Source organism: Alligator sinensis, unplaced genomic scaffold (genome assembly GCF_000455745.1).
Source record: "Alligator sinensis unplaced genomic scaffold, ASM45574v1 scaffold628_2, whole genome shotgun sequence".
NCBI classification, from domain to species: domain Eukaryota; kingdom Metazoa; phylum Chordata; order Crocodylia; family Alligatoridae; genus Alligator; species Alligator sinensis.
The window spans coordinates 536,028-546,654 of record NW_005841833.1 but is presented as its reverse complement, the minus strand read 5'-3'; the positions used below and the strand labels follow the sequence as shown (position 1 = coordinate 546,654).

At 47.2% G+C, this 10,627-nt stretch overlaps 1 protein-coding gene and 1 non-coding gene across 2 annotated transcripts in view; one reads left to right on the top strand and one right to left on the bottom strand.

The window, feature by feature from the left end:
• The window catches only part of AACS (acetoacetyl-CoA synthetase), a 70,104-nt gene that overhangs the window by 26,720 nt on the left and 32,757 nt on the right, over positions 1-10,627 (top strand). Inside the window, exon 5 of the mRNA XM_006015097.3 lies at positions 6,952-7,049. Coding sequence (XP_006015159.1) covers positions 6,952-7,049 — 98 coding nt within the window. The remainder of the gene's footprint in view (positions 1-6,951; positions 7,050-10,627) is intronic.
• LOC112549737 lies at positions 3,298-3,488 on the bottom strand. Its single transcript, XR_003093248.1, has one exon. It is a non-coding gene; the product is annotated as a U2 spliceosomal RNA (small nuclear RNA).

The following is a 10,627-nucleotide window of genomic DNA, read 5'->3' as shown; positions in this document are numbered from 1 at the left end:
CTTTCCCTCCTCCCTCCAACCTGAAAGCCCTTGACTGTGCTCAACAAAGCGGCCCTACATTATACTGTTTAAAGCTAGTCCTTTATCTATAGCAACTGTATTAGCCCTAGTAGCTTACGTGGGTTTTAAAGCTAGCTTTGTAAGAGGATTAGCGTGTGACTAATAGTCCCAGGCTGTGGTCATAAAGGTAGGAGACCATTTTCCTATGCCTCTGTTGGGATTTTATACTTTGTCGAAGTCCAAACTCTGGTTTGAGCCCTGGCCTATGGTTGTTCTCTTTCTAGACCAGGAATAGGGGAAGTCCACGTCAGCTGCCTTGAGGGACTTTTTCAGCCCTTCACTCTCCACTGTTTCCTTGTATTGTAGCGTTTAAATCACGCCACGGACATGAGAGATCAAGGGGTTTTTTGTTTGTGCCTAATTTGGCTCTTCTCAGAGAGGCCTGACTTTTCAGACATCAGGCTTCTTGCTGTTGCTTCGGGGTGCCCTTTCAAAATCCCTGGCTGCTTTTGAATGTGCCATGCCAGTGGTGCAAGAGGTTCAGACTCCCTTGTCCAGCAGCAAGTCGAGTACAGCTGCAGGTAGCACACAGCAACCCAGCCTGTTCCCAGTCTCTGGCCCCCAGCATTGATCTGTGCCTGGGCAGAAATCTTCTGGGTGTTTCTTGCTCCCAGTGACCAGGAGATTGAAAATAAAAGAGGAGAGCCTTGATCCATCTCCCCTCTTGCCCCATCAGTGGGGAGGAAACAGTGCTGCAGGTTTAGGGCAGTGTTCCCAGTGGACCTGACCCTGCAGTCCTGTTCTTGTCATGCGAAGGTATTCCAGCATTGCTGGAAACCTGTTCATTTGGAGAAACATGCAGGTTTGCTTGCTAAATGTGCTTGGGAGCCCTGTGCTAGTGGATGTGAATGTCATGGTTGGTTTTAATGTAGTAATATCCATGGAGTTTTGATTCCCGTTTTGATGCTGGAGCAAAATCTAGCTCTTCCCCTCTAAGAGTTTTACCTGCCTACAGAGCAGCTACAGCACAAAAAGCTGCACTGCAGCCTGTCCCTCACCCCCCCATGTCCTAGGGGCATGCCTCAGCTTGACAGGACTGTCTCTAAGAATTGTAGATAAGTGCCATTTCTATCGCTCTTTCTGTCCTGGACGTCTCCAAGAGGGCAGCTCTGTTGCTGACGCCTTGGCCCTGGACTGAAGCTAGGAATCTTGTTGTTACTTTGGTCCAGATGGGAATGACTGATGTCCACTGTTGACACTGGGTAAATGTATCGGCAGTATGCAAATCCCACTTGCAAAAAGGCCTTGGGCATTTAAGAGATGACATCTCATTGGAAACCACTGGGTCTTTAGCTTCAAAGTGCCTTGGCAACTTTGAAAATGGGACATAGGGTGGTGTGGGATGGTGACCTGGCCTCCACTCCATCAGTCCTTGCTTCCTGTATTTGTGGGCATGAATGATGCCTCTGTTAGAAGGCACCTTATTTATTTATGGATTTCTTTTTCATATAAATGTATTCAGTATTAAAATGTGGTATGTGAGGTTGTTTTTTGTTTTTTTTGGTTTTTTTTCCCTCCTCTTCTTTCTCTCAGGCTCCAGTGGTGTCACTTTAGATTACCGTATTACCGCAGTTCCAACCAGGGTGAAGGCAGGGGACAAGTATGGTTAAGTACTTCTGAAAATCAGGCCTTCAGAGTTTTGCTCATCAGGGCTCCAGTTCCTCTCTCCCTTGGGATCTGCTTGCTCTTACCTGAACTCCTGGAGCTCAGTCTCATTTGTATTTGGTTTCCTGCTATCGGTTGAAACGGGCAGTTGCAGGCTAAAAGTGACTATGTAAAAAATGGCTCCTCCTCGCTCATCTGATCATCTCATTGTTCCTCTGACCCTGGCAGATCCCATCTAGCTGGGAGAGAGAACAGGTTTACTAGGTTTCAGTCTCTGTGCAAGTGTGCTGAAAGCTCTGGGGACCCTCTTGGTATCTGAATGATCTGAATGTGGAGAGACCAGAACAGGTGACAACAAGAGTGTAATTTGCCATGTCGAGTCCTTGGCAGACGGTGATGTGAGAAGGGAAGCAGCTCATTTTTTTTCCCCCTTCGAGTCCGGCTTGAGTTGGCAAGGTTGGCAGTCAGAGGAAAGCTTGTTTAAATTAAGTATGTGCGATTCAGAAGGCATTGAGACAGTTATTGTGTGTTCCCGTGGTTGGGAAAGGTGCGTTTTAAGTTCTTACCATAAAATGTTCTGGGATTAAAACAAATGCAAGAAGATTTTCCATGTGCAGGTTGTTTGCTTTGTGCACAGTGTCTAAGATTTGGAAACGCATGCATGCATCCCCTTCTCCTTCTCCTCCCCCTCCACGTGCACACAGTAGGTTGCAATATTTGCTTTATGTGCTTACCTGGCAGGGGAAATACAATGACCCCCAAGGTGGTTTTCCTACTGGAAAACCGAAGTAATGCATCATTAGCCTCCCACTTTTTCTTCCAGTGGGAAGATCTCGGCTATATGCCAACTTTGTGGAAACAGGAGACTCCTCCCTGGCTTGCTTCTGCGACCCTATGGCCAAGGGCAAGCAGAATTTGGGGGCATCCAAACCCTAAGCCTCTGGGCTTGGGCCTGCACATAAGATACCTGCCAAAGGATTTGGAAGCATCTGAAGTCCCAGGCGGGGGTAGAGGATGCTTGCTGGAAGCAGTGCCACATACGGGTCTTGAATGACTCACGGATTTGGAATTGATTTGGCTGATTTGACTTGGGGGACAGAAAATTTCCCTTTAAAAATTAAACAAAATCCTACCAGCAGGTTCTCCTGGGATCCTCTAAAACAGCAGTTCTCAACCTTTTTTGTACCAGGGCCCATTTGTAAACCTTGATAACCAGTGCCCCTCACTCCCGCCCCAGTGTGTGGGCCAGGCAGTAAGCAGCTCCTCACAGGCTGCAATGTTGCATGTTTCTCCTTTTAAAGGAGAATCCATTTTTAAAGTTTGTTAAGCTTTCATAGATTCTTGCAACTCAGGGGTTGAGAAACACTGAACTAGACCTCCTGAGGTCCCTTCCAGCCCTAACTTTCTGATTCTATGATGACAACTTCCGAAGACTTCCGGCATCCTAAGGGCCACGATCTTTCCATTCAGGTGCAGGAACAGCTGCAGAGATTGATACTCTGCTGACAACCTCCTTCTGTCTTCACGGCTCATGACAGCCGACAGGAAGTGGTTGTTATGCACTGAGCTGTTATCAGGCACCCTCAGAAATGACTGTAAGTTCTGTCTTTGGTAACACCACACGTTCCCCCGGAGGGGTGCACCACTCCTGGAAGTATTGCAATACCAGGTTGATGCATGGAGGGGATAGAGCAAGCCCCATTTCCACCTCCTAGGACCAAAAATGTGCTTAATACACAGCCTCCAATGGAGGACGTATCAGATATTACAGCTGATAAGAACAGGAACTACACTTGATCTGGGCCAAGAGGCCGAGAAGCGATACCCTGAACTTTTCCCAAACACCGGTGCCCCCAGGTCTAGCCTCCTTTGGGTCACTGCAAGCTAAGCCACGAGGGCCTCCGTGCTCACAGTCCTCACCAGCAGCCTCTAGCTTCAAAACCCAGCACAAAATCTCTCCCCACATGTCTCCTGCCCCGTCGACTCAAGGCACTGGTTTCTGCCCTGTTTGTACAACCCAAACCCCCTATTTATGCCCCCTCAATTCTTCCCTGTCTCTCCCTGCCTCCTTGCCAGCTGCAAGACAGCGGCTTGAAATTTGCATAACACTATGCACTATGGGTGAGGATGATGTCATTGCACATTAACCCTCTCCTCTCCAGCGTTCCTCCAGCCCTGCTCTTTCAGCAGCAACCAGTCTTAGTGCAGTGGTTTGCCAGGACCCGTTTGGAAACATTGATGGCCACTCCCAAGCCACAGACCCCTGGCCCTGCTGGTGCCCCTCACTCCCAACCTGCAGCCCCCTGCCCCCACCGCTCTGCTAGAGGGGGTCCTCAGCTGCTCCCCCACCCCCTTTGGGCCAGTGTGCTGTGGCTGCAGCAGTTCCAGCTCATGCAGGAGACAGCGCAGTGAGTCCAGCCCGGTAGGGGCTGGAGGGAGGAGGAGGGGAGGCCTGTGGCACGCCCCCTGCCCTGGTCATGGCCCTACCTGCCCCCCCAAGCAGCATCTCCTGGGCACCCTGCCCCTGTTTATATGGACATCGGCCCCAGTGCCGCCAGCCCGGCAATGCAGCTCCTGAAGGACCTTGCCCCCTGCTCCCTCTGCCCTGATGCAGCCTCACTGCCCTGTCACCTTTCCCCAGTGCTGGCACCTGCCCCCCTCTTACATCCCCTACACACGGACATGGACAGTCCCCAAGCCCTGGGCCTACAACCCACACTCCCCATACACTTACTGCATCCAGCTGCTGGGACTGCTTCCACAACCCTGCCTGGCTGCATGCCGGCCAGCTGTGCGCGCGCGCGTAGATGGACATGCACCCACTGCCTCCATTCGCCTTAAGCAGCTCCTTGCAGGCTGGAAGGCTGCCTACCTGCACGGGGAAACCCATGCTTTCCCAGGTTTTTCTGGGACTTGCTTGCAACCCTTTGAAATATTCTTGCGACCTACTTTTGGGTCAGGACCCACTGGTTGAGAAACACTGCTCTAAAAGAGCAAGTTCAGTTGCAGCTTCAAAGCCACAGTTTAAGTTTACTGCTCCAAGTAAAGGTTTAACTGTCTGACTCGAGCTGTGAGTCATAAATAACTGATAACAGTTTATAACTGTAAGCGAAAGGCTGGCATACCTGCCCTCAGGAAACACTAGAAAAGATGGGAGAGGGGAGAACTCCCCCATACTATAGCACAGGCTCTTCTGCTGTGTAATCTGGTCCTTTTGAGCGCAGTAATTTTGTCTATGGACCAGCTTCTGATGACACTGAAGACTCCCAGATATTCCAGCAATAAAATCTTTTTTATGACTGCTGGTCAGGACTCTGCAAGATTTGCAGAGGGTGACTCTATACTAATAAATACACAGTAGAAATACACAATACAAAATGAGGGGACTTAGCCAAACAGCTGCTTTCATCATATTACACAGAGCATTTTGGCTCATTTCCCTGCTTCCGTGAAGCCAACCGCTATAGTTGCTATAAGGAAGGTCAGGGACAGGGAAGGGAAAGTGTCTGCAAGACGGTGTTTCCTTTTAAGACTTATAAATGTCCAAGAGCATTTCAAGGTCAAAACACTGGACTCCGTATCAGAATAATGAACCCTGATCTTCCAGGGTGTGATTGCAAGCTAACCTGACAATACACTAGGCATTTGAACTTTTTTATGTTGCAAATGAAGTCAGGCACGCCAAGTTCTATATGAACGAACACCCTCTTTATATACAGAAGTCCTGTACAGGGGCTTATCAGGGTGCTATAATCTCTTTTATGGACGCTGAAAATAATGCTCCCTGTTATTCCAAAAGGCCCAGCCATTTATCAGCTAGCAGAAATTGGTCAGTTTGGTTTAAAACAATGTACTTCAGTGCCTCTGAGGAGTGAGACCAAAACATTCATCGTAGGACCTGCCAAGTGCGTCTGATCCTTACAGGCTGGAAACAGCCAGCTTCTCAAACAGCATCCCAAGCACCTGGCCAAAAAGGGCATTCTGTACCCCCCGAAATTGCTGGATAATGATTAAAGCTAGAATGGATACATCTAAAAAAGTCTCCAGCCTTGTCTGCAGAAATACTCTTCAGGGCAGGGATTCTTGCTCTGTGTTTGGAGAACTCCCAACACGTGGTGTACACAGCTGCTTTGTGCCACGCTTGCTAGCAAAGTCCTTGGGAGCTGCCTGTGGGTAGCGATTTTAACAACGAGGCCTGCAGCCCTTCAGACGCATACACCACTTGTTATCTTGTGTCTCTAATTAGAGAATTACCCCAGTGCCCTTGAGCATTCAGTTGCTTCCCTGAGCACACAGGCCTGGATTTGAGTCCCATGACTTAGATGCTTATGTGAATTTTGTGCCTTTAATCCCTCTGCTCAGCCCTGATCATTTATAAGGATCCGTCTCAATCCCACAGTTGACTTTGTGGGGGATGGACTGAAATGGAGTCTGTTGAAAAACGGCCTCTCTTGACACTTCATTTCTTCTGCATATCTATAAAATGCATTCAGACCTTGAAATTAGGATGCACTTCCGCTTTGGGAAGATAACTCATTTTTAAAAGAAAAGATACCGGCTGCGTTCCTTCCTGCTCAGGTCTGTACGCGTACACAGAGCCTCTCGCGTTAGGGTTTTCCTTATGCCTTCTGAGTCACGTATCGATTCAAGATTAGAGGTTTGGAGCCTTCAGTTGATCTCAGCAGGGTTTTAGCGATGTCATTTCAGCCCATAGAAACAGTGACTTCTGGCCAGGTAACCTAACTGGCTTTATGCAAAATCTGGGGGGTGGAAAGGTCCCAGTGATGTGGCAGACACCTGCCGTATGTACACAGCTTTATTGCTCTGCAGCGAGGGTGTTGGCAGGGGAGGAGCAGTGACCTGACTCGGGCATACCTGGTCTTCTTGGATCTCAGTGCATTTTGTAATCCCACTTCCGGTTATCATTTAAAGTCCCCCCGGTATAGGGCTAGATCCTCAGCCCATCTATCGCTTGGCCGTTAAATGACTCTCTCCTCCCTTTGCTCTGCTAATCTGCCTCCCTGAGATGCTAATTAACAAGAGGTGAGATTCACTCCTCTGGGACCAGCACGAACAGGGAGTAATTCGATTCACATCTGATGTGGAGTAATTGTTTTTCTGAGGGCGGTGTTACTGCCAGGATCTTTTTAAAACAGGGGAAGAAGCAGAGCGCTCGCTTGTTAACCTCTGTGTGCACTGGAGACAGTGCCATTTAGCTTTATTAGAAGAGTCAAGGTTTCTAGGTCTCTTCCACCTTTAACTGTTGTCCAACCCTGTTGGTTGCAGGTTATTTGCCAAACAACATCCATGCGGTGGAAGCAATGTTGGCTGCTGCAAGTATCGGTGCCATTTGGAGTTCGACTTCACCCGACTTTGGAATTAATGTAAGTAGAATTGCCCGTTCCAATCATGAACTTGCCTGGTGTAGAAGGGAAGGGCATTGGACGTGTTTTATAATCCCGATTCTTTTTTCCTTTGTTAGCAGGGAGGTAGTTAGTCCTTTTAGTCTGAAGTCAGAGTAGATTTGCACCGTAAAGACTAATTAAATCAGAGGTGTGTACCATCAGCTTTTGTAAGCGGGAGGCTTTTGTAAGCAGATGCATCTGATGAAGTAAGCTGTCTGCTTACTAAAACTTATGCTATCCATTTCTGATTTGGTTAGTTTATAAGGTGCAACCCTCCCCTGCCTCTTCTGCCTTTCCTTCTATTGCCATCTTGTGGCAAAATTTAGAAAACTCCTGGCTGCAGGCAGGTTTATGATTTTTTTTTTTTCAAAGTTGCCAAGCGATTTGGAAGGACAGTTTCCATTAATTTTAATGAGAATGAGGTGTCCAAAAGCTGAAGCTGGTTCTGTTCAATTCCAAATCAAGGCCAGGTGAGTAACGTTAAACACTTGTTGCCACCAGGTGATTCTTCCTGTATTAAATCAATTGGATCACGGTTTGCTTCCTAGTTGGGGGGGTATAGAAAAATGTACATCGCAACAGATGAAAAATGGCACACCTCTTGAGAGGCCAGGGATTGAATTAGGCAAGGGCAGCAATGGTTGCCTTGGTGTAAAGGTGGCCTCTAGGGCATGGTTGAAGCATAAGAAGCATTGCAACATGTGTGAGGGATTCCTTCCTGACCTCTGTTGGCAATCCATGTCTGCTGTGGAGCAAAGAAACTGTAGGTCTAACTCTCCTTTGGATTATACAGAGCTATTAGCCTGGAATAATTTCAGCCACACGTAAGGTTTAACAGGCTTTTCACCATAAGAAAAAATATCTAGTCTCTTACTTCCCTCCTTTTCCTCCCCTCAATCTTTCTGGTAAGATGCTGGATGGGGCTAAGATCTGTCAACCTTTCTTCTGTGAAAAGGAACATCAGCCCCTGTAATAGGATAATGTGGGAATTCTGCATGGGAGTGTCTCCATGGATAAGAGCTGCTTCTCTTCCAGACCGCTGACATTTGAGCGATAATGCCAGGCGCTCTGCAGTTAAAATAGCGGGGATTCATCTTCAGCAAGGCGAAGCTTTAGATGATCAAGCCTCACTGGGTTACTGCAGACACATTTTTGGTTGCATCTTCCTGTTGCTTCACTGTCATAAGATCCTGAAGGTTATGTGAAATCTCCAAACAGCATACTTCTACATGGATTAAACATTCAGGGTTTGAATAGCACCTGTGTGTTTGGGCAAATGAAGGTGCTGCCTACAAAACGTAAGAGGGCTCCACCTAGATAACAGAGTGCTCTCTGGCAGCTTTCGGCATAACTTCTCTATTTAGGAAGCACCTGGCATGTCATAATTAGTGCCAGATACAAATTGCTAAAGCACATAATACTGGAATATAAAATCCTCCTTCATTTCTTTCTTACAGGCATTCGGATTTGTAAGCATTTCAAGGCATCTCTCTTGCTATGTATTTATATTGTGCAAAGCACAGAAAGGTCAAAGCGGTTTGAAACATTTAGCTGATGTTTTATATTAAGAAGAGTCTTTGTAGTTGGCTGAAAGTAGAGACCTGTTGTATTGCCGAGTGAGCACTGGAGGGCAGCATGATGCTATTCTCCTACACGCGAGACTACATTATTGACAAAACCTTAATGATACTGGGGGGGAAGACTTTACACCTTGTAATGACCAATCTGCTCTACAAATGTTTTTTGCTGGGTCAGAAAATGACAGTACAGAACATTCTCCTTGCAGTGTGATTTGATTTTTCATTTGGGGCAAGATTGTTCATTTTACTCCTATTACAGAGTACAAATATGTTTCTCCCCGCGCCGATGTGCTGTTATTTTCGCTACCCAGGCTCATTAAATTTTTGTGATAGCTTTTTAACCAAGCTTAGCTTCAGAGTGGGGGTGCCATCAATATCATTTACACTCCTTTTTTTAGAGGCTGGCTGGCCTGAATTCAGGGCCACATTAGAAAGCTCTCAGTGGACTTGAGAGAGACCCCTGATGTATCAGCTTCCAGCCTGATGGACAGGTCATCTTCTTTTATGTGCTGGTATAACTCCTGTTAACATAAATGCAGATTCCATGTGTGGGTCAGGGGGTGCTGAGTGACTTACAGGGTTCAACACGCTTCTGTTTTGTATCCTATCCAAATGGAAGTGGTTGCTTTGCAAAGTTTAGGATTTCTCTTGCACTGCTCGGAACAGCCTTCTGCATGCCATGGATTTTAAGTCTTTTATGTAAGCCTGGAAGAAATCAGTTGCCAGAGGTAAATGGAAGAGGGAACTTGGTGGTTCCCTGTTATGGTGAACCTTGGTGCTGGGAGCCCTTTCCCCTCGTCTCTGGGCCTCCTGTGCCCAAAGGGTACAACTGCAGGAAGAAGGGTTCACTATTGCCCAAGTGTAAGCAGCTGTTTGAAATGCAAGCTTTAGGTTCAGGTTCTGCTCTTGAGAACGAGGTGGATGGACCCTTGCAGGGAGCATGTTTATAATCAAGGGGATTGTACATCTGGGTCTAAGAGAATACAGCTGAGTCCTAGCACAACCTGAGCTTTGAAGAGATCTGATACATGCTGAGCCATTTTGTTGGATCCAAGAGCCAGCGTTACAACTGAGGTGACCTCCATCAGTTTGTAGTCTGATCACTCAAAGCTTGCCCTATTGCTGCTAATGAATCCAGCCTGGGGTGGTGGCAGTCCCCATTAAAGAGTGCCAGGATCAAGGTTGTCTCTCCTTGGTTGCAAAATTCTTCTCTTCCTTTTCCCCATCTCTTTCCCCCACAGAATAGGGACATCCTTGCTAGTTTGCCAGCTAGTTTTTGGAACTTGAAAGCGGTCTTGTTTCAGTATGGCCTTCAGCCTGCAAGCACAACAGCCTTTGAAGCATGTGCGCCCCTCACTTTGACATTTGGGCAGTTCCTGGAAAATGCTGCAAGCAAATCGATAAGACGGCAGACTTGTTGGAGGCAGGTGGAAATATGACTTGTGCTCCCTTTAGAGGCTAATTTTAACGTTGTAATTAAATCACCATGCTAGAGTCTGGGACTTTTGTGACAGCTGATATTGTAGATACTGGTTTCCTGAAAAATCTGTTCCCTGTCACTGGAATGGACACTAGGGATTTCTCGACTAATTAATACATTTAGATTTCAGACTTCGACACTACTGTTTCCTTTTCCCTTCCTTGCTCCATCTCTGGAGAAATGCACTTTGGTGCTCTTCTGTAGTTTGCAGACGGCTTTCCTGTAGCTGGTAACTTGGAGAGCTGCTGCATGGCATGGAATATGAGATAGCATAAGACTCTGTCTCCTGGGTATCAGAGAAATATGTGAAGGGAGGGAGAAATGTTTCTTGGCCAAAATTTAGGAGGAGTGAATGTTTGCAAAACTCAGAGCAGTATGTGATGCCAACTAGGAAGAAATTCTCCCTGGATCGGAGAGCTGGCCTAGATTCATAGATGTTAGGGTCAGAAGGGACCTCAATAGATCATCGAGTCCGACCCCCTGCATAGGCAGGAAAG